The sequence below is a fragment of the Falco punctatus genome, assembly GCF_963210335.1.
Source record: "Falco punctatus genome assembly, chromosome: Z".
Taxonomy (NCBI): Eukaryota; Metazoa; Chordata; class Aves; order Falconiformes; family Falconidae; genus Falco; species Falco punctatus.
In genome coordinates this window covers 53,086,111-53,113,991 of record NC_137586.1, presented here as the reverse complement: position 1 = coordinate 53,113,991, position 27,881 = coordinate 53,086,111, and the positions used below count along the sequence as shown (strand labels likewise).

Genomic DNA, 27,881 nt, shown 5'->3' with positions numbered 1-27,881 from the left:
CCTCTGGTGACCCCTCTCTGACAACTGAAAGAGGCTGATGGCTGTGAACCCTCTTGCATGTCCATTTTCCCTTCATGGACTGTGGGACCTACTAGTGCTTCTGCTCTGCAGGGTACTTGTGACAGGAAAAGGCTACCTACCACCTGTAGAGTTTCTCCAAGGCTCTGCTTACAGCACGTGTCCTGGTTTCAGCTGGGATAGTGTTAGTTTTCTTCTTAGCAGCTAGTACAGTGCTGTGCTTTGGCTCTGATGTGAGAACAATGTTGATAACGCACTGATGGTTTTAGTTGTTGCGGGTGAGGTTTATACTCAGTCAAGGACTTTTCAGTTTCTCTGGTGCTGCCAGCAAGAGGGCTGGAGGGGCATGGAAAGAGGGGACACAGCCAGGACAGGTGACTAGCCAAAAGGATATTCCATACCATACAATGGCATGCTGAGTATATAAAATGGGGGAAGAAGAAGGAAGGGGGGGACATCCGGCATTATGGCATTTGTCTGCCCAAGTAACCATTCGGCGAGCTGGAGCCCGGCTTCCCTGGGGATGGCTGAGCACCTGCCTGCCCATGGGAAGCAGCGAATGAATTCCTTGCTTTGCTCTGCTTGTGTGCGTGGCTTTTGCTTTACCTATTCAATTGTTCTTATCTCAGCCCTCAAGCTTTATATTCCTTCCTGATTCTCCTCCTCACCCCTCTGGGCCAATGGAGAGTGAGTGAGCAGCTGCATGGGGCTTAGTTGCCAGCCCGGGTTAAGCCACAACAACGTGGTATTTGCAAGGCTTCCTAAAACAAGACAAGGAGCTTCAGTTCCACCTCCCTTAGCTTGTTTCTTTGGAAAATGACCTGCAGACAGAGCTGTACTGGGGCACTGACTGCCCATGAGAACCAGCGCACCAAAGCCAGGATCTGCTTTCTCTAACATTTGAAGACACAGCATTGAAACAGCAATGTTTTCATTCCCAAATGTATGATCACTGACAACCAGAAAGAGTTTGCCTCTTATTCTTAAACACACAGATTTGAAAAACGTGCAGGAATGCAGATGTTGCCATTTTGGTGAAGAAATGTATTTTCACCTCTCCCCAAAAAGACCCTGTACAAGACCCAATTTTGTCTTCTAGGAGAAAACCACCATCAGGATCTCTTAGTAAGAAAAACATTTCTGTAAGCTCTATGGTCTGATTTGAGGCTCTGCCTTGGAAAACTGTAATAGACTGGGGTCAAGCCCTTCATTTCTAAAAGTCTACTTCATCTTTGCATTTGTTCAAATAGAAAACTTACATGACATGGCAAAAGGCTGGGTTTACCCATTTAAAAACTGGCACTTAAAATTATTTAGATTTTTAACATATAATTGTATGAATATGTGGAACTGACAGCATCTGTATTAGGAAATGGACTTAAGAAACCAATGCAGAGAAGTTTTGGCATCTTTCTCAAAGGCAGGACAGAAGAAAGGAGAACAAGATGATTACCGGGGTAATCAACTAAACCTAAAATAAACTCTAAAACCAATCCTGAAGTTGCAAACAGGAAACATCTTAGAACTCGAGAGTCAAAGAGTTAACTATAAAGGGGAGAGGTTTCTCAGTTGAACCTAGAAAAAGGTGAGCTTCAGCACAGATCTTTATAACCCCTGTCTCAGCATCACAGTTTGCTGCAAGAAACACAGAAAGGATTTAGCAGTGCCCCTTTCCCACCATCACTGTCTCAAAGACCTATTTTTGTTTGGCTGGAAGGAGATGATTTTTTAGTGATCCACTCTTCCTAACCCATTCTGGATGGCATAACCAGTTCACAAAATCCTCCAGTGAAAGCACTTCCACAGCTCATCTAGGAAAACCTATTCCCTGGTTTAAAAGGCTTATTGCTAGAAAGCTTTTTTAAAATGTTGGACCCAAACTTCCCGTGTTTCAAATTTAAGCCCATCCACAATGGATGTGAATAATATTTCACACCCTTCTCCTCTGCAACAGCCTTTACACACTGAAAAAATTACACTCGGGTCCCTCTCCTCAGTGCTCCCTTTTCCAGCTAAACAAACCTAGCTCTTTTAATCTCACTGCTTGTGTTCACAGGATCTTGATTTTATTTCATCTTATGGGTGATGTTGGGGTTGAAGAACAGGAGTTTACCATTCAAGTGTGAAAAAACCTCATGGAAGTATCAAGTCCCTAAGGAAAATTTAAGCAGCATGAGAAATTACAACACAATTGCTGAAGCTACATGCACTCCTGGGGTGGTTCCAGTGACCTTAGCACCCTGAAAACAGGATCCATCAGACTAACTGGGTGAAACAGCACATAGCTTCACTGCAGTCAGTAGCAATTTCTGCCAATGACTTCAGTGAGGTCCGATCACTACTTAGTGCTTCACTTGCTGTTCGAAGAAATGAACCACAGTCCAACAGACAGGAGAGTTCTACAAATGTAAGCAGCAGAGAGGAAATATGGAATGGGACGAAAGAGAGAGAATAATAATATTTCTGATGGTTAGCTTTCCCATATTGCTTTTCTCTTTTTCTCCCAGGACACTGAAAAACAAGATGGTCAAGAGGAAACAGTAAGCAAAGTAAATGGCAAGCCAAGAAAATGGAAGAATGTTTTCTGGCAGTTCTGTTGCAAAAAATTGTCAGAAAATTTGGTGGGGTGCAGTGCAGAATAGGAGTGCGCATTCAGGCTCCCACATTCACTAGTTCACGGTAAATTCCTGGACAGATCTGTTTATTTTACAGACCATGGTATCTGATTCACTTTTAACCTTTTGGAGAACTTGAATCTGGAACTACTGCAGAAAAAGAACAACAATGCAATTTTCTCTTTCAGAGCTGTACTCATGCTTCCCCGTTCATAAAGAATAAAGGAGTACTCCTGCTGAAAGTCTCTGAAGCACATCTGCTGTGCCACTTCTCTTGACTACAAAATTGGAGTCAATGGTAGCCTTTTCTTTCCGTAGGCTTTGGATCAGACTGCAATTCTACTGGAAATGGACAGCAAACCATGGAGGATGACGACACACCTAGCTCACAACTAGTAAAATAAGGATCACAAACCAGTCTTCCCCCATCTGTGTCACTCTTGCCTATGGACTTATTGCCAGTCATTAATCCACCAAATAAGGTACTGCCAGAGCAGCTCTTTAACCGTTGCTTAGCTCGTCTTAGATCCTCAAAGAGATTCTGGCTGGAGGAAAGGCATTCCTCCACCATGCCAGCATTGCAAGACAGCTTATGCTGGGTTTTGCAGTCCTATTTCCACCTTTGCCTTACCTTCCACCCCTTCCCCTGCCAACTGCATCAGAGCAGCAAAAGGATACTCTTTGGAAAGAAGAGGGGATCTTCCTCAGTCCCATCACAGCAAACCCGACCATGTCCCCTTCCTATCCACCCTTCTCTGCAGATCACAACAAAGAGCAAGAGAGCGATGTGCCTCCTCCATATGGTTCAGGCAGTCCCAGGGCGCCTTGGGGTGATTACAGCAACCACACACCTCTGTCAAAGTGAGGAGAGACATCTTCACACTCCCTTTTCCAGCCCACACCCTCAGTCTTAAAGGTAAAGGCATAGCCTCTTTGACTATGCCCGGAATGAGCTTTGCTTCTCAGCGTGGAAAGTAATTGTCACATCAGTCCCAGCTATCTGTCTGAGTTTCAGATTGGAAACAACAATTTTTCCCTTTGAGCATTCTACTGGGAGAAGCTGGATTTACACTCATGCTGCAGAGCCTTATTTAGGTAGGATTCTGATTTTTCCCTCTTCCAGCCTGCTTGCAATTTTTCCCCAAACAGTTCATTAGCAAGGGACATGGACTGGACTATGTAAATGCCAAAGCAGTTACCACCTATACAGGAGCAAGCTATCTCATAAATCACCTTGACTGAAGCTCATGGGAGCAGAGCCAGGCATGAGCCAGTTCCCACCTGGAGGCTGCCCAAGTGCATTAGACACGGTATGGTCTCTTGGCAAGAGCTGCAGGAAAATTCTGATATCAAGAAAGTCACATAAAGGATTCTGCTGTGTGTAAAGTACCTGTGAGAGAGTGTCTTGCAAACAGCTCTGGTGTTAGATTCACACAGCATATTCCAGGTCCAAGACACGGTCTGGGAAAATGTCTCCGACTATGTATTTTATAAGCTCACCAAAGGTGGCTCTTCTTGATGATTCTCCTTACCAGCACACCTTCCTCACTACTCTTGACATCACCTAATACACTTTTGAACAGGCGCTGCAATCCTGGTTGGAACTAGCAGCCCTTGTAACTAAGGTTGCACAGCCTGCCAAGAAATTCATTTGCAGATGATGAAATTAAAACAAGGAAGATCAGAAACCAATGGGCCTGCAAGACCTGTGGCAGTTGTAAGGACTTCTAGTACAAAAGGTGCAGGAGTATGCACCCCACATATACATCATTCTCAAGAAAGGGAGTTTTCAGATATATAAATCCAGGCACATAAACATCTTGTATAGCCAAAACAGATGACAGACATCACTCTTTTATTGCTCCTTGCTGGCATACCTAGACCACGTGAAACGTAAGCACAGAGAAATGTCAATTTAACACAATCAGAAATTGAAGTTCACTCTCACCTGCATTATTTCCATAGTTAACAAGTGTTAGCCTGTCAAAAGGCAGCTAAGGAGAGGGGGATATCAGACTGTACAATTTATGATCTTTCGTATTAGGCTGTTGTCAAGTTATCCATAGTTAATCAGGAGACAAACCAAGACAATAAACCAACAGCAGGAAACTCAATCCAAGATGTGTGTTTCTATTCAGTGGTTCTGACATAATGTAACGAAAGATAAAGGGAGAAGTCAACTTCTGTTTTATTTATGCAGTTATAGAACAACAGAGGATTTCATTTCTCTCTTTTCAGGCTGAAGTTTCCTACTAAATGAAACGTCCTCTTTCCTTACAAATGCAGTTGGCTCCTATCATTAACAACTCCCCTTGCTGGAGAAACAGAGGAGGCAGTGTTGCCAGGTCATTCATTAACAGAAAAGCAAACTTACTACATTCCCTAGCTATCTTCTACACTCTTTGGAGCCCACTCAGATGGTGACATAGGATGTATGAACAGATTACTACATAGGTACTATTTTAAACTCGTAATTTCTATGCCATATACTTACACTGCCCATTCCAGCTTCTCATTCTTGATCGAATTGTAGAGGGCCTGCAAAGGGAGAGAAATGAGATGACATTATTGTTTGACGACATTATTGTTTGACCCCTGTTACACATACATTAACAAGCTGAGGAAAATTACCTAATTAATACCAGCAAGAAATCTGTCTCTGATCAAGGAAGTACAGTATCTGCTTATGGTCTAATGCAAAAGTCTTGAGCAGAAATGTCACCTAAGCAAAAAAATATCAGAAGGCAGGGTTTGAGATTACAGTCATTTTCTCAAGTGGGTTATTGGGTTTTGTGGTTCGGCTTTTTTAAAATAACCCTGTTAAGTTTGCAAAAGCTTCAAGACTTGAAATTCAAGGTCCAATTCAATTCCTGATAGTGAGATTTTTTTGTCATTGACTTTAACGGGGCCAAGATTTTGCTGTATGGGCTTACCTGTAAAACTATGCCAGAATAGCCATCCAAATGTCCTAAGCCTCACAGCCACCTGACTGCTTTCCCAGTCACATCCCCAAACATAACCATGATCCATTTCAAAGTCCAAAACAGAAAATTAATGATAAGCATCTTTCATGCTTGAAGACCAATGTCTTGGACTGCTGCCTGCTAACACTATTACTCTTTCAATTCATAGGAAAGATGCAAGTAGTTTTGACACCAAAGGTCACAGTTCTGTTGTAGATACCAGCCTGCAAAGAAAAGACTCTGGAAGCTGACTTAAGGGTGGGCATCAGACAGCTGGGGTGGATTTCTTTTGAGAGGAAGTAGGCGTATCACTTGGATAAGTGTGTCTGCTTTCAGTAGCTGATGCATACAATGGGTAAATGCTATTACTACAAGCTAATGGAGTTCTTCAAATAGGCCACTTGACTCAAGTGAAGTATTTTGGTATGGAACGTCCCTGATTCTCACACTTACAATCCACATTTGTAATTTATCTTATATACATAGCTAGATTTACTCCCTCTGGCACATAACTCCTACACAGCCTCAAAATATGTTAACGTGTAGAAGAACTGTTGATGCACATGATTATCAAAAAGTAGCACATCAAGTATGAACAAGACTGAAAATCACATACTATAATAGCTATGACACGCTCAACAGAAACATTAGCATTTTAATAGCCTTAACTCTGATCTAAAACAAAAAATGGTTTGGAAAACTGAAGAGTTGAAACTAGCCTTGTGAATATGCCACAGCTGAACTTGCACTGCGAATCCTATGAGCATATTCCACTGCTCATCCTGGGATCCACCGGCTCCCTCCGAAGTCTTGCACCATTTGTTTGAAGATCCTTAACATTCAGCTCTGTGAAAATCTGGCTCGACTGAACCATACACAAGCAGATCAAACATAATGGTACAACTCACCTCACACTGATGCTGCACAAGCAGCAACTTTCATCACAGTGCACTGTCAAAGTAGGCTTCTCTGAGAAACAGAACAGATACGACCCCCAGGAGGAAGCATCCCACATCCTACTTACACTGAGCTAGCAGAGAGAGAGACCCACTGCTAACAGGGCTTTGCTGCGCTACTCACAGCAATATGAAGAAGTATTTCCAAATCTGGAGTTTTCACTGTCTATTTCTATATATCCTGTCTGCTCTAAATTTGTATAAGGAGTTCTGATCCAAAGGCAAACAGCCAAAGGTGAAAGAAACAACATTGCTGGCAGTTTGTAACCACTTTGCTTAATTTTCAGATGAAAGTTATCAAGAGATTTTAAGACCACCCTGCACGAAGCAAGAAAGCACTAACATTTCCCCCTCCCACCGCGCAGCCTGCAGTCCAGCAGAATTAGACACACCTCCATTTTTCTGCACAGGCTGATCCTGACACCAGGGTGTCACCCAATGTCTGCTATTAGAAGCCACTATGTTTCAGATGTTTTGGACAAAATCCTCCTCTTATTCTTTGACTTGCACTTTTGTTCCTATTACAATTAAAATGTTCTCTTATATTTTGAGCCAGAAAACTACTTCCAAATTGGACAAAATCCTCCTCTTATTCTTTGGCTTGCACTTTTCTTCCTATTACAATTAAAATTCTCTCTTATACTTTGAGCCAGGAAACTACTTCCAAATATAAGGCAAAGGGGCTGCATTTTTTCCCCAGTTGCTTCCCCATTTTTTTTTTCAGAAGCAGTATTTTTTTCACTAGCTGGTTGGATAAACTTTTGAAACAGCAAAAACCTGGCCCAGGGTATCAGAAATGCCTTTTGCTGTTCTCTGACCCAAATGCCTACAAGATTGTGTCACAACCTCTGAAAATGAACACCTGCCCTGTGCAGTACTACTTTGTATGTGATTTTACTGCTAAGAAAGTCTCTAGGGATCACTACAGCCAAAGAGCAAGACACACAAAAACAGCACTCCAGATTGGTGCGGGAACAACAAATGCCCCAGGCTTTTGCCTTGTGGAAAGTGACATGTGTTTGTCCCTATCTTTAATAATGAGCCAGGCTCCATCTTCCTTCTTTAGGGAGTAACAGACACCAACCCAGTCATATGGCATACATCTGACTAAGGACACACTGTCCCCCATAGAGCATCAAATACAGTCTCTCAGAAAGTCTCTGCTATTCACAAAAATGAAGGAAAACCCTAGAGAGTATCCACAGGCCAGGCAGCTGTATACGGGGCATGTTCGGTGTGCCTACCAAGCACGTTCAGTGAGACCTCAGTAAGCAGACCTCTCAAGGGATGGAGATACATGAGTTCTCATGCCTGCCCCTCGACCCACCTCTCTGGCAGAGGCTGCTGCCAGGCTGCACACTCGCCGCAGGACTCATGAGCCTTTTAGAGCTGCTTTACGTTCCTTCTCCAAAGCAATTTATGCTTTAACATTTTCCTGATGTCTGCTGGGCTCTCACATGATCTGGAGAAGAAAAATTTCTCCCTACCATGTTTTGCAACCAGTAGCAGAAGTGTATAGGCCAGGACCCGCTCTATCATTTATGTCACGGCTGTTTCCCAAGGCCCTGATTCAGATAGCAGCTCTTTTCAGCACGCATATCTCCACAGTATGATTGAACCAAACAAACCTGGAGACAAGCATTTAAATGCTTTGCTAAATTGCAACAAAGCTGATCAGAGATTATGGCAGGGACACGACTTTCACCATACTTTAACTAGCTACAAGGATAGGTTTTATTAACTCATGTTTTCTCCCTGGGAAACGAAGAATAAAAAAGTATCTCTGGTTTAAAGCAGTCTTACAGTTTGACAACAACTACAGCTTCTTACCTGCTAGCCTGGGAAGTGCTTGACAAATTTGTTATCTAAGCCAGAACACTGGAGGCTGGACCACAGCAGGGAATGTCAGAATGAATACTGCATGGATCTCACCTTGCAAGCTGGATCAATACCCCTTGGAAAGGGGAGAGACCATCTATCTCTTTTGGCACCCAAGGCTACTGTAGGCAGGATCCAAACCCCCAGCTACCAACTACTCAGCAGCGTCCAACTTCACTGCTTCAACTCTTCAGCTCTATCACCACCACAGAAACTCCTTACAGTTTTCCCCTTTCTGAGAACTGCTGATCTCTGGGTCCAGCTCACCTGAGGCCCAGCAGGGTTCTAAGCTCCCTGAAGAAAATAACACAGTTTTGAAGGGAGAATAAAAGAAATTAACGGTTGCTAGAACACAATAGCAGACACCATCCTTATTTTAACTTCAATGCTGTTTCATACAGCTTCAATCTGACCCTTAGCAGACTGGTGTGTAAAAAAAAATGGGATTTGCTAGGTGTTTGCGGGATTTGTTAGTATTTGTTAGTAAACTAGGTAAGAAACTTACGGATTCTTTTTCTAGCCTGTAACTCTGTAAGAAGCTGTGGAATTCCATCCCTATTTTCCCTCTGTTAAACAGGTAGATGAACTACAAATCCAGGTTTTCACAAGCTCTCACCACTTGGTACTTTTATTCCAACTGTAAAGAGAAGCAAAACTATGCAGTCAGTGCTTCTGAAAACTCCTGTTTATTTTAAAAAACTGCCAAGAAAAAAAAGGTCACTTGCCATCCTCACCTCCCTCCAAATCTTGTCACATGCACAAACCGTTGGACCCATTTAAACAGGCTGTTCTCGGCACCTGCCGACTGCCGACTGTGTGAGTCAGTCTCAGCATGCAGAAGCAGTGAACAAAAGAAAGGTACAACCAGGTGCGCCCACAGGGACAAAGACGTAACAAATTACCCAGATATTCATCTTGGTAAATCATCTGGGTAACAAGGAGGCACAGGATCTCCCAAGCCTGGTAGGGTGCAAGATGCTGAAGAGGTCCCAGGGGGCCATGCGATCCCTTCCCTTGAAAGGCAACATAGGGGCTGGTTCTTGAAGCAGACTACTGACTTTCTGTACAGACTAGCCCATTCAGAAAAACCTGCCGAGAGGGAAAGGAATACACGACAGATAATACCTCCTCCATGCACAAAGGAGAAGGAGCCAGAAATGCCTGATGTGAGCTGGTAAACAGGCAAAACCAAAACCGAGTTCAAAGAGTCAGCAGGAATGAACCTGTCTTCTCTAGTTTTTGTTTCCTAGGCTCTCCACCTACACTCAGTTCCACCATGACTTCTGGAGTCATCCTTGGGGGAATGACCATCCCACCATAACAGGAGATACGCCAGGTGGCTTTTGCTGCCCCCAGGACAGGGATGCACTTGTGCTCTCTGCCACCCTCCACTGCAGCCACTGTCAGAAGAAGCCCTGCCTGGGGACTCTCCTTCTTCACCTCCAGCTGGCAGCAGCACAGCTGATCCCAGGCAGCCAAGGAAGTCCCAGTCACACCCTAGGGCAAAGACATGCTCAGCCTTTGCAGCCAGAAGTACTCAGTCAGAAGTTCAGCATCTCTCCCAGTCACTCAGCATCAGCTCATCAGCTCTGTCCCTGGCACCACAGCACACAGCCAGGCACGGTTGTTTATAGGAAGGAGGAAAAGGTAGCAGAACCCTACAAAAATAAAACCGGTAAATGAGGCAACAGATACTAGACGCTGCAGATGTCTGCACGCAGTCCTGATAGGTGTTAATATGCCCATCCTTTGGACCAGAGTCTGTCTCTGTGTCATTGCCTGCTGCCAGCTTTGGATGGGGTGAGACACATTGCTATATACCACTCCCAGCGTGCTGTTTAGGTGATTACCTGAAGGCTGACCCTCCCTCCAGAACTGTTGCCTGCATCCAGATCTACTCTAGTTCACCGTCTCCTATACGCCATCTTCCCTGAAGATCAAAATCTTGAAATTTTCTCCTGTCCTCATGCACAGATCTGTAACACCTGGTGAGGCGAGGATCACGGTTCTGATCACTGAGTGCCTGTTAGCTCCTTGCCAGGCTCAAAGCCCACATGCCCCCCATGTCTCATGCATATTCCCCCTTCTGATGTGGATGCAGCAAGGATGCCAGAATAGTACCCCAAGAAGCCTGCGGGTTAGTGCACGGCATGGCATGTCTGCTGACACCACTCTCAATTTCAAATTCCACTGGTTTGTACAACAAACGTCCTTCTAACAAGCTGGCACACATTACTCATAAAACAGCACAGAGCTGTTCAGCAGCATATGGAACTGATGAATGTTGTTTTGGTGTGGGTGGAGATAGGGTTGATAGGAATGTTTTAGGGGGAAGGAAAGAAGATCATTTCACCCAGGGAATTTCAAGTGCGTCACCAACTGGAGGAGAACATTTCTAGGAGAAACTCCTCTGTTAAAAATCTGGTTTGTGTGGAGACAGGGGGGGAGGGGGAGGAGGAGAAAAAAGAAAGATTGTACCAGATACATCATCACGAAATAGAAAAGGATGGTTACCTGGGGCTCTTGAGAGCCAAGAAATTAATGCCACACAAGAAATGTGTCCTCTATTAAACTGATCGATGGGGATTGCTAGAAAAGATTTGTTCTGTACTTGCTGGAGTGTTTCATCAGTGTTACTGGTAAAGGCAGCATACTGAATTATTATGGGTAAACAGAGGAAAGGCTAGAGAGAAGTGTTTCTTGATAGTGGAGCACCTACACAGCCTATTTCAGAAATCGTTTTATTGGCCCTGTGCATTTGCAGGCAGGACAGGCACAGGCACTCTGCAATTCAGTCCATGGCTGCAGGAAAACAGTCTGTCAGGAGGAGAGACTGCTGAGCACACCGGGTCACACAGACGATTCTAAGGTCCTCTGACTCACCTTGCACACAGCCTGGGTATCCTTTTTGCAGGTTCTCCTGCTGGCCTGAGGCTGTGATACCTGCCTATAACACACAACGAGGACGCATTACCTAGTGCAGCCTGTATATGCACGGGTGCATGTGTGTGTGTATGTGCGCACAGAAGTACTACCTGATGTTTTTCAAGATGAAAAGTCCTCAGGCTACCTAGCTTCTTTAACACTGGCAGCAGGCACCATGTTGGTGCTTTGTTCATACTGGCTAGAGCATGAGGATATAAGACACTCTCTAGCTCAGCAAAATAGGCTGAGTCACCTAAGTGCAAAGTATCAGAGTATGTTCCTGAGGCACAAATGGGTTAAATCTGTCTCCTGCCCTGAGTCAGCTGAAGCAGTTGTGGAAATAGGTTTCAAGCATTGTTAATGAGTTTGTATGAGGAGCAGATGAAATATAAGGCAGTCCAGACACAAAGGGGGAAACACACGCACAGAAATATGGAAGAGTACAAGTCTACAAATCAAACCCTGCTTGAGACTGAGGGGATCTACATGGCATCACTGTCCAGAAAGCCCAGCCTAGAACTGAAGACATTCCGTAAGAGGTGATATACAAGCACACACACACACAGACTTAGACTGATAAAAAGACCTTTGCCACACTACACACTGGCAACAACTTCCAGGTCTCTTTCACCAGCACAGCAGTACAGAAAGCTAAAGCTCAAATATAAATCAGTTCCCTAAATCAGTGACATCTTAGCCAAATAGATGGGCAGACAAAGAACAGACGGGGAACAGACATATGGGAAGAACAGGGCTGCCCAAAATCACAAAACCAATCAGTGCCAGAGCTGCTTGTCATCTCGTCAAGTGGGCAGGCATCACTGATGGGCATGCAGGGATCTTCTCAGTCCCTCTGTAACACAGCTTTTACGGGTCTTAGATGTTCCACAGATACAAATGCCTTTGTATGAAATAAGCAAACAGCACTACAAAAAAAACCAAAGCTGCAGTATGCTTCCCAACTTACTGAGCTAGGCAGAAGTGGGCATCTTTCACACAGCAGCCTACACTCAGGAGGCAGAAATATGAATCCCACAGAGGGATGAACACAGTGCGTTCATTACTGCAGTAGCTAACTAACTGTACCAGATACCATTCCTGGGGCAAAGTCTCTGCCCTGAGGATGTTACATTATGCATACACAGTGGACACAAAGCCTGGCAGAGGGAACAGCAGTTTAAGTGATAAGTGATTCACCCAATGTCAAAAGACCCCAGTTCCCACCATATGCAGAGACTTCTCGTACAGAAATCCTCCCATTGAATACAGTGTGATTATTCCCATGCCTAGGGTGACAGCGATCACAAAATCAGGTTGCAGACTTTACTCTGGCATTTGCTGGAGTAACAGATACTGCATCAGCAACAGCCTGAGAATGATGGCCATGCCATTTCTCTGTCACAACCTCAGCAGTACACCATTTCTTAGTTATGGTTAATAAGGCCCCCAAAACAGAGGTTCCTGAAATGGGCCTGAATAAAATACTTTATTCCTATTTGCGTTATTCTTTGATTAAGACTCTGCAGCTGAGGCACTGAAATACCATACAACCTGTAAGCCAGCAGAGAGTGATCTGCCAGGAACTACTGTGCAGCATTGGGATCTTTTCACCATAGCAGAGGAGGTTTCTCTCAGGACAGATAAAAGATTTAGGGAAGGGACAGCACAGGAAGATGCATGCATGTGCCTGCCTGTTTGTATGCACATGGATAAAATACATGGTTAAATGCCTTTGGATGATGCTCTGAAATATTTCAGCCTCATTGAACACACCTTTGCTAACGTTTTTATCTTCTAATCCCAAGGCAGAATTAATTTGCAGCAGGAAGGAAATTAGAGGCATATTCAGTCACTGCATAAAGTTCATCCAACCCTTGGAGTCACGGAGCACCTTTGGGGAGGGAGATGGCTATTAAAGCTCTTGCCAGAGCTTCCCGAGTGCCTCTCAGTTACTGAGCAGGAGCAAGGAATGAGGAAAGAGATACTGCATGGAGTGTCAGTTGTTTGCCTAGGAACCGAACAACTGGGCTGGGCAAGGAGATGCTGCACGCAGCCACTGTAGCATCTGGGCATAGCCTGTGCTACTGACTGCTACAATACACTAATGTATTCCTATAAATGCATAAGTGATGCCTTCCTAATAAATACTTGACAGCAACATTTAATCATGCATGTAATTGAGACAACTAGCACCCACACCTACTAAACCACAGAGCTGCAGAGAAGGAGCAAAAATTATTTTTCTATAGAAAACCATTCCCATTAAACAGCTAATCCCAAGGACATCACTTGCCAACCCTGGCACCTTTCCCAAGAGCAGAGCTTCGATTAGCATTCCCACTAGCAAGTTTTCACTGTTTACTATTGCACCAAGCTCAGTGACAGGGCATTCTTCTAAGACTCGATCACTATCACACACCAGACCTTTTTCACCTTCAAGTCTCTCCTCAAATCTAGAGATTATTTTCTGACCTGACAGCAATTCTGTGATCACTGCAGATCATCCAGAGCCCCTAATTCCTGCAGAGGGTAACCTTTCCAGTAACAACATCTCCACTCCTAGCCAAGAGAAACACAATGAATACTTAGTTATTTACCTTGCTTTCTTTAGTAGAAAACTCAGAGGAGTTGGAGATTTTCATAGATTTTGACCGATGGGACTGCCGCCAAAGAGATTCTTCTCGTGAGTATTTCACCGAACCTGTGGCTCTCACCCGGACTTTGCTGGTGCTCTGAACACTGTTAACTCCAATCATTTCCAAAAGTGAGTGTATGGGATAGGGAAGAAGAAAGCTAATGGCACTCCCCAATCCCCTGCAGAGGAGTTGGGAAAGGTTATGTCTGGAGAGCCCAGGCTCAAGCAATCAGTGTTTGCTTAAAGCGCACTAGGCTGTTTTCTCCAGCATCTTCAGGCACACTGTTTGGAGCCTGCCTGATTGTTCCAGGCATTGCTCACGTCACTGGAGGGGGGGGGCGAGAAAAAGAAAACGAAGAGGCTGATTGATAGAAACTCCTCCCCTGCTCCACTCCTCTCTCTAGCATCGACTCTCCCTTCATACACACACAACAGCAAGACGGAAAGAGGTGGAGAGAAAGATGCTGGAACAAATGCTAGCAGATCAAGCAAGAGATTCATTTTCAGCTCACACAGCCACACTTCCCTGCCTGCAACAGCCTGCCATGCTCATTACTGCCTGCAATAACAAAGGACACCATAAAAAGAGTGCTCAATCACCTGCTAGCTACAGGCTTCTGGATGTGAGAAATACCGATGGATTCCCAAAGCACTGGAGAAACGAGTGAAAGCCCAAAGCACTATAACAAAGTTCTGGCAAGCCCCAGAGAGATGCCCCAGCATAATTCCACAACTCTCAGCGTTTGATCTCGCTAGACTGAGTCCTTGGGGTGCCTTCCCAGGGGGCAAGGGGGAGCAAGACAACTTTGACGCTAAGAGGGGCTTAGGGGAAAAAGAGATGGCTCCCCCAAGCTCACCAGCACAAACCAGTGGCAAAGCTGCGAGTGAGGAGCTGGGGACCCATCTCCCCCTGTCAGCACCCAGGAAAGCTGTAGCCATAGCCCGCCATGAGCAAACCGCACGCTCTGGCCAGCTGACCCTGTGAGCCATGCTGTTCCCAAGTGGCAATCTGTTCCTCCCCTGCAGGAAACCCACACTGCCCAGTGCTGGGGTGGCTACTGCCCATGGCGCGTGCACGCTGCAGGCACCATCCCAACCCGCAGGCGCCCAGCTCCGCAGGCCAGGCACGTTTCCCCCCACGCACGGGGCATGGGGAGGCCGACGCCGATGGCAGGTGGTGCTCTTACCAGGGGTGGATGCACTATATAAGGCAAAAGAGAGATGTTTACCTCAGTGTTGCAAAAGCACCATCATTTCTGGCTCCTGGAGACCCAGAGCACAGCAGACTGTGCATTGCCATGGCAACCTGCTCCGATGAGAGGGAGAGATCTCCGCTCTGCTCAGCACTCAGCACGGGGTCCTGGCAGCTGCCGGCACACACCGGGGGCAGGTGGAGCAGCTTGCACCGGGGCAGAAGTGGATGATCCCATCATCCCAAACTCAGAAGAGGCAAACAGTTTGTGCAGAGCAAGCATGAGGAGCTGGAAGGCTGCACGGCACGGGGACCTCACCGCAGGCTAACATCACAGGTTCAGCAGCCCGTCCACGCTGCCAGCCCACCAGGCGGGGCCAGGCCAGCACTCTGGGAGGACACTGGAGCCTCCTGTCCCACTCCCACCACCACGCACATGGACCTGCAAGTGTGTGCATGCGGCCAGGGACGAGGGGCCGCTGCCCTGGCACACCAACGCAAATGTCCTGTGCTGAAACACACTGGGTAGCTGAAAGCTGGGTGAAGGGGCTCTGGCCCCCATGCACGTCCGAGTCCTGTTCAGTGTCAACCAAACCACGCTGAGGCAGAGATACAGTTTGTTCACTCTATGTCACGTGCAAAACAGCACCCAGGAAGAGATAAGAAGTAGATTAATTGAGTGGGCTTTCCCCCTGGTTACACCTTCTCAAGCATCTTGCAATCACACATTTACATCCTTAGTGGGCAAATGGCTAGACAGTCACATTATGGTCCTAGGTGCATTTTGCTCATAAAAGACACTGCTGCCTCCCCAGTACGCAGCAGCCTTTCAGTCAGCAGTCACCCTGTGCTCGTGTTACCCCCAAGGATGCTACAGGTGTAATCCTTCTCACAGACTGTAATAGGCGTGGACCATGCTGAAGGACAATGGTCAGTGGAACTGGGAACAAGGAGCCTAAATATCAATATAAAAGCTGTCGCTGGGGTGAGAAACTTCTGATTCCCCACAGATCCTGCGTCTGTTCTGCCTGAGGTACATACTTCTTCCCACCTGGCAAACATGCAAAATGCATTTTCATTTCCATGACAGTCAGGACACTTGCCCCCACCTCACACATTAAGATCAAATCCCAAGCATGCTCCAGCTTTTTTACACAAATCTGTCATTGCTAGGGGGTACCTGCAAGAACAGAGGACCCTTTTTCTCCGGCAACAAGCAATTGCATGCTCCAAGTTACTTGTGCCACTTCCCAGAAAAGGTTTTATGTTACTTAACCCATATGAAATTATCCACTGCTAGTGGAAAAGCTTTTCAAAGAAAATAGCTTCTTAAAGGAAATTCTCAGTGCAATCAAACAGCTCCAGAGGAGCTAAGCAGCAGGTCCCGACAGGTGCTATATAAATGGCCATAAATCACTCCCTATCCTAGCAGCCCCCTGCCTAGCAGATTATTCTTGCTCTCAGATTTATAAGGCCACCTCCCCAAGCACCCTCAACACATTTGAAATAATTATATTCCCTAAATATCACACACAGACCTAGGCCAATGTGAATTACACAGACCAATTTCATTACTAAACACAAGCTAGACTGAATCAGCGCAACATTTCTCTTCTGTTGCCCACAGCGCACTACCATTGCCGCTAAGTGTGCCAGCTCTTCACCTAGCATCCACTGAGCTAAGACTAGGAGATCCTCAGGCAGGACAGGAACAGGTCTGCATTCAGCTGTAACCGAGCAGCAGTCCAAAACGCCAAGGGTGACATGCTGCATCTTGTTCAATTTTATTTTTTTCCCCTCAAAGGAGTATGGAAAACACTTCTCAGCTTACGCGCTCCAAAAGACAGAGCCTCCTGAGATCATGCTTTTGAAGTCTTAAATGTCTTCAGCTCAGGGATTCAGCTCAGATTTCACCAGTGCCCCTGATTTTCATCTGCAAGTGATAATACAGCCCTGTACTCCTGACTGAGCCAGCAGCCCTCTGTACACAGTGACTATCTTCTTCTGGGAAAAGACCACTCTTCAACATTAGAGAAGGCCCACCATTTTAGAAATTAGTATGCACACAGAATTGATTTCTGTCTGTAACTGAGCAACAGGGATTTCTGAGGGAGAAGTGGGTTGTTAACATAAATAGAGGAACAGAAGGGATTTTTTTACAGAGGGGCTGAAATGGCTGTGCAATACCAGAAAAACAAAAGCTGTCCACACCCTGGGGACCCTCCAGGTGTGTCCAGAAGCCATGACCTTCCCCTTGATCAGAGGACAGCAAAGAGGTGGTGGGAACGGCGCAGAATGCAGATATTCAGTCAATATTTAGCCTGAACAACCCAGTGACACTACCGGGGTGACTAGAAGGATGGCGAGCCTATTTAGGGTCCCTTCCTACTCTAAGGAGGAAACCATAAACCAGTAGAGGGATTTGAAACCTGGGCCAGAACAAATGCAGGAGGGGAAAACCAGAGTCTCTACTCTTCCTTCCATCTCACCCTTTTAAACCACCCAAAAACTTGTCAGCCTATGGCAGACTACATCACCCACAGGTAGCCATTCTAACTTACTGTGCAATAAGCTCCTTCCCATCTCTTCCTCCCACCGGTCAAGTTTCCCTGGGAGGCCAAATGTACTCAGTCCTCGCTTGGTCCTCCTAACATCATTCAGCAAATCAACAAACACAAGAAGAAAAGCTGTGGAATTCAAAGTGAAATTCAATACTGGCTTTTAGGGACCAAACCCAAGGACCACATTATTGTGTCTAAAGAACTCTGTGTCTTCACACAAAGCCGCACAAATCCATTAGCATCACTTAAGCCTGATCCCAGTGACAAAAATACCAACAAAAGCCAACCAGATATGTAAACACACACACATCGATTACCCAAAATATACTCTCAAAAGCCAGTAACATATTGGTGTAGCATAGAAAAGCGGCACTATTTAATGCTGCTATTAAATACTGCTTGTTAAATAAACAACATTACATCTTCCGTAACATTGCTTTCCTTCTTCCTTCATTCTTGGGGCTTTTTTTCCTCCCCAAAATGAACAGGGAGGGGAAAGTTAATTCTTCTGGATAGGCTACTCATACACGATGGCTACAGAACTAGAGCTTAATAACTGATCAACAGTAACACTCTTGAACTGACGTTCCTAAGATAATGACTTCTGAGGTGTGCTGACTAGGGGGAGCTGGCAATCAACATTAAATCTAAATGTCTCCAGCTACCATCCCTGTAAACAGCAGAAATACTTGAGCAACGACTTCATTTCTACATGCATAAGCAACGAGGTCAACAGGAACCCTAACAGGGTAACAAGAGGTATGGTGGGAGAATGATGGATACTGACAGAAAAATGCAAAATTATTAACCAAAATTACTCACCTACATTTCCCCATGACAGACCCCTATTCTCCACCAACCACAGTACATTATATACCAGACATTCATGGAGATGCTGGGGTTTATCTCAATCTGAATTTACCAGCAAAAAACATCTGTTGATGTCCTCAAGAAATAATCTTTTATTTTGTTATGGCTTATATTGTAGTACATACACCTGTACTACAGGCTCTGAAGGAATCTCTGGGGATGACTGATTCTCTTACAATATGGAAAGCAATCCTTACAATGGAAAGCAGTCAAATTACTACAGCCCAGAAAGCTATCCCATGTCAACTAGGCTACTGTAGCTACATAAGTGTGTGTTCTTAGACCACCACAACCATGAAGTGCTTTGGCACATCAACTCATAGCACCAGGAAAACAGGCATTGCTCCCATGACCCCATGAATGCAACTCAAGTCTGTATGTTTTACTTTACATGAGAAGCAGGCTAAAAGCGCATTCACAGCCCACTAGCTTATGGTCACAGACACAAAGTTTTAGTACTGACTTTTTACATCAGTAAGAGCCTAAAAGTGAGCAGAGTAACAAAACCACACTGGCTAGTGAAAGACTAAATCAATCCTGGTTTCACTGTACCTCTCTGGGATCCATGCTACACCTTGAGCCAAAAGAAAGCCCTCTAAGGTAAGTGTCTTGCTGAGAATGCTGGGAGAAAATAGGCTTAATGAAGACAAGCTCTTTGGTAACAACAGGGATGCAAAGAAACCATGCCCCCTTCATCCTCATTAGCACTGCAACTGAAAAGATGCCACTACCATCTCCATTCTCCTCACAGTATCTGAAAACAGCTCTGTGCCACTGACTAGTTGCTGCATTTCCTGGCAAAGCACTACAGCCTCCAGGGGAAAAAGTTTCTCCTCTTGCAATCCTCATTTTAGGAACTATAGTCTACTCTCTGTAGAGCTGACAGAAGTTAAGTGAACCAGATAGTAGGCACCAGCTAACACAGGCCACCAATTTCCTTAAGTGAAAGCTGCCAAATGTAGCTAAAGAGAACAGAAGCACCTCGAACAGATCCATAAAAGCACTAAAACCCCAAAATTCTCCATGGCTGTGACAGAAACTCACAGGGAGAGGAGCCAAGCACTGGTGCAAAGCCACCAACTCTCTCAGATCAGCTGCAAACAAGCCCTGCCTCTGTCCCTGCAGTGAGCACATTTAAGAGTCAACAGCACCAAATTAAACCCCTCACCACCCAGCACTCCTGCAGAGATGTGCATAAAAACAGAAAAACAACCAGCCTTCAATGCTTCCCTCTGATTCAGACAGCAAACACAACAACAAAAAGGAAAAGGGGGGAAGAGGGAAAAGGGGAGGGGGAAGAGGCGAAGGAATCAAGGCTGCTCAGAACCACACAGGTTTCACATGGGTGTCACCTGCACTTGCAAGCATTGCACCATGGAAAGAGCAACTTCAGGGGGGGAAACAGGTATGACCTCTAACATTGCTTTGCTCCACTAATGCACGTATCTATGGAGTGATGTTCAGCTGTCTTGCCCGCAAAACAAAAGAAATCCTTCCTAAGCCTCATGACTCCTGCCAGAAACCATCTGACAGCAGGGGAGAAAATGGGTGGCTTGGATTTGCCCCATGTTTGTACCAGGATCTTACAAATACTTCGTCACTCAAGGAAGCAGGGCCTCAGAAAGAAATTAAATGTTCCACTTAACATCGGGGGGGTGGTGGTGGTGGTTAATAAAAATTTAAGGAGCAACCTAGCGCTCTTGCTTGAAAGAAAACAGTGTAATTGGGTCAGAAAGAGTACAGTCCGATAGCATTTGAAAAGCGTGGTGACAAACAGAAGGAAGAAATACCAAAGTTTTATACAGCAATAATTCTAAAATGGGTGAAAGTAATGTTTTCTCCTCTTCTCTTTTTTTTTTTTTTTTTTTTTTTAAATATGGTATAAATTATATTCCTACTCCTCCTTCCCTTGAGTTGCAGCACAGAACTAAAATTTCAAGCAGATCAGTGGGTGGAAGATCAAAGAATGTTTTTCAGAATTTGTTTTCTACCTACATGGAGGTGGGAGTAATATGTCATAGGGACCAAAATGTATGTGTGACATTGTATTAGAGATTTCCCAACTCGAAAAGAGCCCAAAATTCCTCATTTCAAGTGGCAAAGCACATCATTCCTGGAGACTACCAGTCTGTATCCTCCACATTGACAGCACAAGAAATGGGAAGCTCTGAACAGTGACATCCATCCTCAGGAGCCGCTACTAAGCATTTCTGTCAAACCAGGGGAAAACTGACAGCCTTGGCTATCTGACAGACTGGAGCAGCCAAACATCAAATGATTCACTTGCCTGATCAACCCGGACGAGACACAACTGAGACCTTGCCTCCACAGATGAAAATTAACCCCCTAAACATTCATTAGGAGGCTGGTATTGAGCCACGTAATTGCAGCTAGTAGTAATGGAAATTCTTAGCTTACCCTGCTTGGGTTTCACTCCTTGCTGACACAAAAGCCTGGTGGGCTAGGTGAGATCTTTTGAATAACAATCAGAAAGCAAAGAGATGAAAGCTTGGAGGAGCAAAAATAATTCAGAGAAATAGAGATCATGAAAGCAGAAAAGCCCATCCTGAAACGTCTGCCTCCTATCAAAATAAGCAATCCCTAGTACCACCCCTAGACCACACAGAGGAATCCTTATTCCTGGATCACCATCATAAAATTTTATGTGTTAAGCCTTTCCTGAAGTTCTGCTTTGCCCACTCAGGGACAGAGAGTTGGTGGAAAGCATTAGATTTTTCCTATTATCTTACATTGCTTTCCTCAAGACAGTATCTGGACTTATTTCACTTGAGAGAAGTGCATAGATTTTGGGGTTTTCTCTTTATATGCATTGAAGCAAGTTCTGGAACTCAAAAAGAAAATGCATTTGCATCTCAACGGGACAGGGGGATGTCAGGATCTCCGTTATTCATGGGACCCAAAGCAATGCATGCACCATCATAACCTGGTTTAATGCACAGCTCTGCACAGGCATGCTTTAACTGGTTATTACTCTTACACAAGACAAATGACAACACCCCAAAAAAATCACAAGCCGAAGAAACAAAATTACCGCAGCAAGAAGGTCCTCGCTGAGGATGGAGGGGAGTGAAGACAAGCCAGGTGTTCCCTTCAGTCACTACAACTCTGTGGCTCTTTGGAGAGTAAAAGTATGCTTTCACAAACAACTGTTTGAGACAAGGATTAATGGTTTTATCCTGCATTCCCTGCTTTTACACTGCCAGATTGGACTCTGTTGTCTCCTAGCAGCTGAAAGGGGTCTTCAGCAATCTTTCATTTCAAACAGATAAGAAATGGCTGCCCTAGAAACATTATCCCAACAGATATATTTTTAACAGGAAAACTTCATGTTGGGGAGAAACAAGGAGGCAATCTCTCTAACCAAGCAGAGCTCTGGCTTTTTTAGCAGAGCAGAGACACTTGGTCCCCTCTGACCCCTCTCTGTGCCCACTGCAGCAGGGCGCTCCAGCAGTCAGTGCTCTCCTCTTGGGGCTCTTCTGGCATGCTGCCACGCACCCCCATCTCCTCGATTTCATCACGCTCCCGTCTCCATTCAGCAGTAGCAGGAAGGTGGGAATTCCCTGCTGAAGAACCTTGGCCATGAAATGAAAGTAGTGCAGAGACTGCAGATGACAGCAATTAGGGTGTACACAGCAGTCTGATTAGTGTGATTTCCTCCGTGTAAATGGAGGGGAGGTGGGGGGACTTAGCCACCCTTCTCTCTGCTAAATACCTGAAATTGGAATGGATGAAGTAAGATGCCAGTAATTCTCTTTAAATTGAGTGTTTGCTTTGGAGGGCTTTTAAAGAAAAAAAAAGAAAAAGGGGAAAGGGGGGTGGTGGTGGTGGTGTTGAAAAAAGGAAAAAAGAAAAAAGGGGGGAAGGGGGAACGGAAAAAAGGGGGAAAAGGGGAGAAAAGGGGGAAAAAAGAGAGAGGTGGCAGAAAAAGTGGGTGGAAAAAAATTAAGTCCTTAATTAAAGTGCAGGGAACTGACAGCAAAATGAGATAAACCCTACCTTGCAGCTTATATAGGAAATTGCATATCCCAGCAATCCTGATCACGAATTCAGATCATTTAGGATATTAAGGAAGACTGGTTCTTCAGAAGAGTTCAGCACCAGCAGCTCACGCTTGATTTGGTCACTTCATTAACAGTGTTTCTCCAGGAGATAAAGCCTAGCCAAAACACAACCTTTAAGTAAAAGCAGATCTTTTACACAGGACTGGCACCTTACCTCCATCACAAGCCCCTGCTGGGATGGCTCTAGCCAAGTCCCCATAGAGCATCCCAGGTCCCTCAGCATGACGGGAAAGCTCCCTGACAGCACAACCTCCATCAGCAGCCCCTGCTGCGATGGCTCTAGCCAAGTCCCCGCACAGCATCTCAGATCCCTCAGCATGACGGAGCAGCTGACAACACGATGGGTCAGCAAAGAGCTACCACCTCCTGCCAGAAGACACACAGCCAGGTACAACCCCCACACATCCAGTGTTCATGTCATGGGGCAGCACAGCCACCAGAGTCAGCCCGCATCAGGGGCTGGGTGATGCCCTGGCTCCACGAATGAGGTACCTTGGACACAGCAGATGCAGGGGACACTTACTTATGCATGACAATATGGGTAGGCGGCACTTAGCACACAGACTAATGACACAGCACCCTTCCCGGGACGGTGCCTAACAAAAACAGGGATCCATTTCCTCAGAGGTGACTCCTTGCAGGCTCTCTGTGTGCTTGGGCAGACATTTTCTCTCCTTGCAAAGAAAGGCCTCACCGCTGCCACCTTGCTGGAGCGGAGTCTTACACACTTTGCACAAGGTGACAAGAGGAAGACACAGTGGCCAGAGCTGTACCAGCACTTCATTAGTGGGGATGGTACGACCTGCAGGAAGCGAAGCGAGCGTGCGTGGCCAAAATCAGGCTCTTCCCCAGCCAATTCCCTCCTCTTCCCATTCCAGACAATCCCGCGAAGCCCAGCTTTGAAGAAGGCTATGGCCACATAATGCAGACCCAGGGTATCATGAGTGAAGATGGTATCACTGCACCAGATTAAAGCCAGGGTAAGCACGGGAGGAAGGAACCAGCCTGCAGATCAGCCACTCCTGCGCTGCAGCCATGAGGTTACTGACATTGCTCCAGACTGATTTAATTTCCCTTCCAAGTAGGAAGACCCTAGCCATGGCCTCCCTTTCTACAGGAATAAATGAACAATGGTCTGATCACAAAACTCTTAGGGTAAAAACCCACAGGTTGGACTGAGTAACTGTTTCTGATGTGTTTGGTTCTCTGATTCATGGTGGTGCTGTACCTCTCTTCCAGCTTCCCTCAGTGCCCACAGCAGCATCTGCAGCAGCTAATCTGGGATGTCAGATACATATGCTCTGAGGAGATCAGTGCTGCAGTTGGGTCCCTTTGTCTCTCTCAGTCCTGGTAAACCTGTCACTTGTCTCCACTTGTAAATGCTGGTTAACTGTGTGATTCACCATCAGTCTTAGGAGTGAGCATCAAGCCCACCTACAGCAGAGTACTGCTGCACTAACTAGAACAGGGGCGGTCCCAGCTCTTAGTATTTAGCACTCTTTTTGGGGCTTCAGCTCACCAGGACAAAGGGACCTTTGCTACAGGAAAGTATAAGATCAAAACTGAAATTCAGGTTCACCTTTGCCTGATCACAGCTCGACACAATATAAAATTACTTGTGTGCTTGGATGAGACAGCTCAGAGTCAAAGGACAGGAGTTTCAAAAAGTCTTATTGCTTTTGAAAAATTTCACTTCCAATAACCTTAATTTGCCTGGATTTGACAGACCTCACTCACCTTCTACACCAGCCAGGTCCACAGAAATAGATGCTTCTGATTTACACCAGAGAAGAGGATCACAGCTTGGGATGCTGGTTCTCATTTACAAGGATTTGCCCCAGCTTGAAGGCATACAGGAACCCTGCAGTACATATAAACTACCACTCTCGGGTCATCATGCGCTGACAGTACGTAACTGGAAATCAGGCTACTGTCTCCGCATCTAGCCTTTACTAGCAGATTTACAGATTAATGGGATGCGTGACAGACAGTCAAACTGGAGCCAAGATGGAATAAAAGGGAACGTACATATATCTGCCTGCCTAGCAGAGTACTGAATGTGTGCATGTTGCAAGCAGATCCCATGGGGACAACCATGCTTTTAATCACAGTTTGTCATATTTGCCCTTACGGGTCCCAACTTTAAAAGCATACTCAGATCTGACAAAAGGAATGAGGAAGAAAAAGAGATGAATCTTTGTGCAGACAGGTGTACAAAAGCAAAACTCTTTTCAGTGTTAATGAACAGAAAGACACAAGGCCAGCAAGATCATATTAGCATTTCTCATTTCCATCTCTAGCTACAGTAAAATCTCTGCTCTCAAGAATCATGTCCTGAAGGCCTTACAGTGTTCACCAAAGTATCCTTATTGTTAGGAAAAAAAATAATTAAAAAAAGAGATGACTCCATTGTGGGACTGGAGAGTCGCAATTTTTTACAAAAAATCACACAGAAGACAGAAGTGTCCCTGCTCAGGTGCTGATGTCTGCCCCTTGAAGGCCTGTTTTCCTATCCAGACAAAACAAATGCTAAAGGCTGCACTCTGTGCTCAGTAGCAGTAAGGCCAACGGGATTGATTGAAGGCAGCATTTGATTTCTGCCTGTCAGCTGACTGTCCTGGATAGCCCAAGCAGCATTTGCATGCCTGGCTCTCTGATCTGGCTCCACAGTAAAAGCTGCACAGAGCTTCCCAAGCCCTGGGTGAACACTACCTGCAAAGATGTAAACACTTGCTAAGATCTCCCCCCTCTTCTTTCCCCTCCAGCACCACTCAGTTTTGTTACAGGGCTTGGCAGAGTTGCAGAGCTTCATGCAGGGGTGCAGCAGAGCCATGAGAGGAACTCAGAAAGAATGGAGAGGCAGAAAAGCCCGCTTGCTTCCCCACGGGTCTGCATTAGCCACCAGTGGGTGCGCCGGACCTTGCTCCCACGGGGGCATGCTGCCACCCTGTGGAATCCATCCTTCCTCTCCCAGGCGGCTGGGGAAGGATGCCGGGAGATGGTTTGCAGCCTCACGATGCTCATTAGCTACACTGCTAATGCACCAGCAAGCCATATGCACTTTGGCGACGTGTTGAAGCAGGGCTCTGTGAATTTAATTTATTGAGACTAATGCAAATTTAATTTCTGCTAAGTCTTTGTAATCACATATCTAGTGGCAGGGTGGCTGCTGCGGACACAGCAATGTAGCTACTGAAATGCACAATTACTGTCACTCACTCCACTAATGAATTAAAACAACAAGGGGCAGATCATCAGCAAATCTTCAGACAAGCTAGATGACAGACTGAGGCTGGGTGCCACCTCTGTCCCCAGGACATCAGGGCAGCACGCAGAAAAGGGCAGAAAGCCTCAAACAAGGAGAGACACAGACACTGGGTTCCTTCCATCCTGCTACATCCAAAAAATCCTGAGCCCCAGTCCTTGCTTTGGGTGGGCTCGCAAAGAGCCAGGCAGCCTTAGCATTAGCAGGTCAGCACTGAACACCAAGATACAACCTGGCTGCGTAATTCTGTCAGCAGGAAAATAAACAGCAGGTGAGCACCAGTGGAAGTCTCTCATCTCTCAAAAAGGTTATTTAAACACAGTCTAGAGACCTATTTATTCAATAAGGGCTGTAATTAGCCTGCAAATTAATCTTAACACATGTCTCTATGGCAGACTGAGAGATAAGATTCCTTGGGAAAAAAATTTAAGTGTTGCTGCTGAAGATAAAAGATTCTTTATCCAGATTTAAAAAATAAAGATATTAAATCTACAAACAAGGGGTTGAGTTTATATTCCTAACTCCTTAGTAAGAACTGAGGTAGCAGGGTCCAACAAAAAGGTCCCCAAAGAGGCTGGAGAAACTGAAGAAACTATCAATACTAGAAAACAAAGTCTGCTACTTTTAACTATGCAGGTCCACCCACATTTTGCAACGGGCCTGAAACAAAACCTCCAGAAGAGATGGCAATTCTTCTTATTTACTTCAGTAGGCTTTGGGTCAGCTCTCAGATGCAGCAACCTCTCATTTTTATTTCCATTACAAAAAAAATAATAAATTATGAACACTAGTGTATGCGCTCCTCTCTTCATTCAAACAGATTGCTGTTTCATGCCAGCGATCAGACAAAAGAGAAATGAAACATTCTCATTATTCTTGACAATGAAACAAGATTTGTCCTGCTCAGCCTCCCTCCCTGTTCTTCAGATTTAACTCCTGGCACAAACTTAATGAAAAAACCTGAAGCAAAGCAGCCTGTGCCAGACAACACACTCTAATCTGAAATTGCATCTCCTGCTCTAATGTGAAAACCCCAAAGCACCTTTGATGAGAAGACACACACACCTTCCAGATAAGCAGAGCACAGGATTAGCCCTTCAACAACCAGAATCAACTGGCTGTTTCTGTCCATTGTAACCAGGAGACAGCACTCTGGGAGGGCATGACTGGATGAGCTTACAAGACGACAGCTCTGGAGCTGACCCTACTAGAGTTCAGTCTTGCCTCTCCATGCTGCAGAGAGAACTGATCACAGTCAAGTGAAGGCAAGAGGGACAACCACAGAATAAACACTGCATATTATATACATTCTGGAAAGAGAAACGTGCCCATTGCTTGTCATGTTTGACAATTAAGATTCAGGAAATGGAAGCAAGGTGTTTTGGTTTGAACCATCTCTCGCTAAAAACGAAACCCACGTTCTGCAGTTCACTTCTTACCTTCAACAGTCCTTTTGGGAAGTCTTTGCCGTCGTTCATCCCCTGGAGGTTAGCAATGAACTCTTGGCAGGTCATCTTTTTCCCAATGTTCTGGAAGGGATGGCAGAGAAACACAGCATCATGTTCATGCTGTTTTCCAAAATTACATAAATAAGGAACATCAGACGAATTGCATGTCCTTGCCCTCCTTTAAGTCCAAGGCAGACAGCACTAAGAAGGCATTGTCAAGATTACTCAGAGACAAACATCCTTGTGTGAACGTAGTCAGGACAGGGAAAGTGCATTTGGACCCCAAGTCCCACACAGCCATCTGAAAAGAAAAACAGCTAAATACTAGAGGTAATGAAGAGCGTGATGATGTAGCTCCCTGGTATATGCATGGTGACTTACACTCCCACGTCTCCAGAGGCTCTACCAGTCTCTGATGGAAAAGCTCTACTTGATCCTGCTGTGGACCATCAGGCAACAGCCAACTAAGTCCC

General features: G+C 45.4%; 1 protein-coding gene across 4 annotated transcripts in view; it reads right to left on the bottom strand.

The window, feature by feature from the left end:
* The window catches only part of PSD3 (pleckstrin and Sec7 domain containing 3), a 126,379-nt gene that overhangs the window by 47,921 nt on the left and 50,577 nt on the right, over nucleotides 1-27,881 (bottom strand). For 2 of the 4 annotated variants that reach the window (XM_080372375.1, XM_080372376.1), the window contains exons 9-10: nucleotides 27,400-27,489; nucleotides 5,128-5,171 (exon numbers count right to left, since the gene is read on the bottom strand). In XM_080372375.1, the coding sequence (XP_080228501.1) occupies nucleotides 5,128-5,171; nucleotides 27,400-27,489 (134 nt within the window). The other 2 variants (XR_013924908.1, XM_080372377.1) reach the window with 2 other exon arrangements.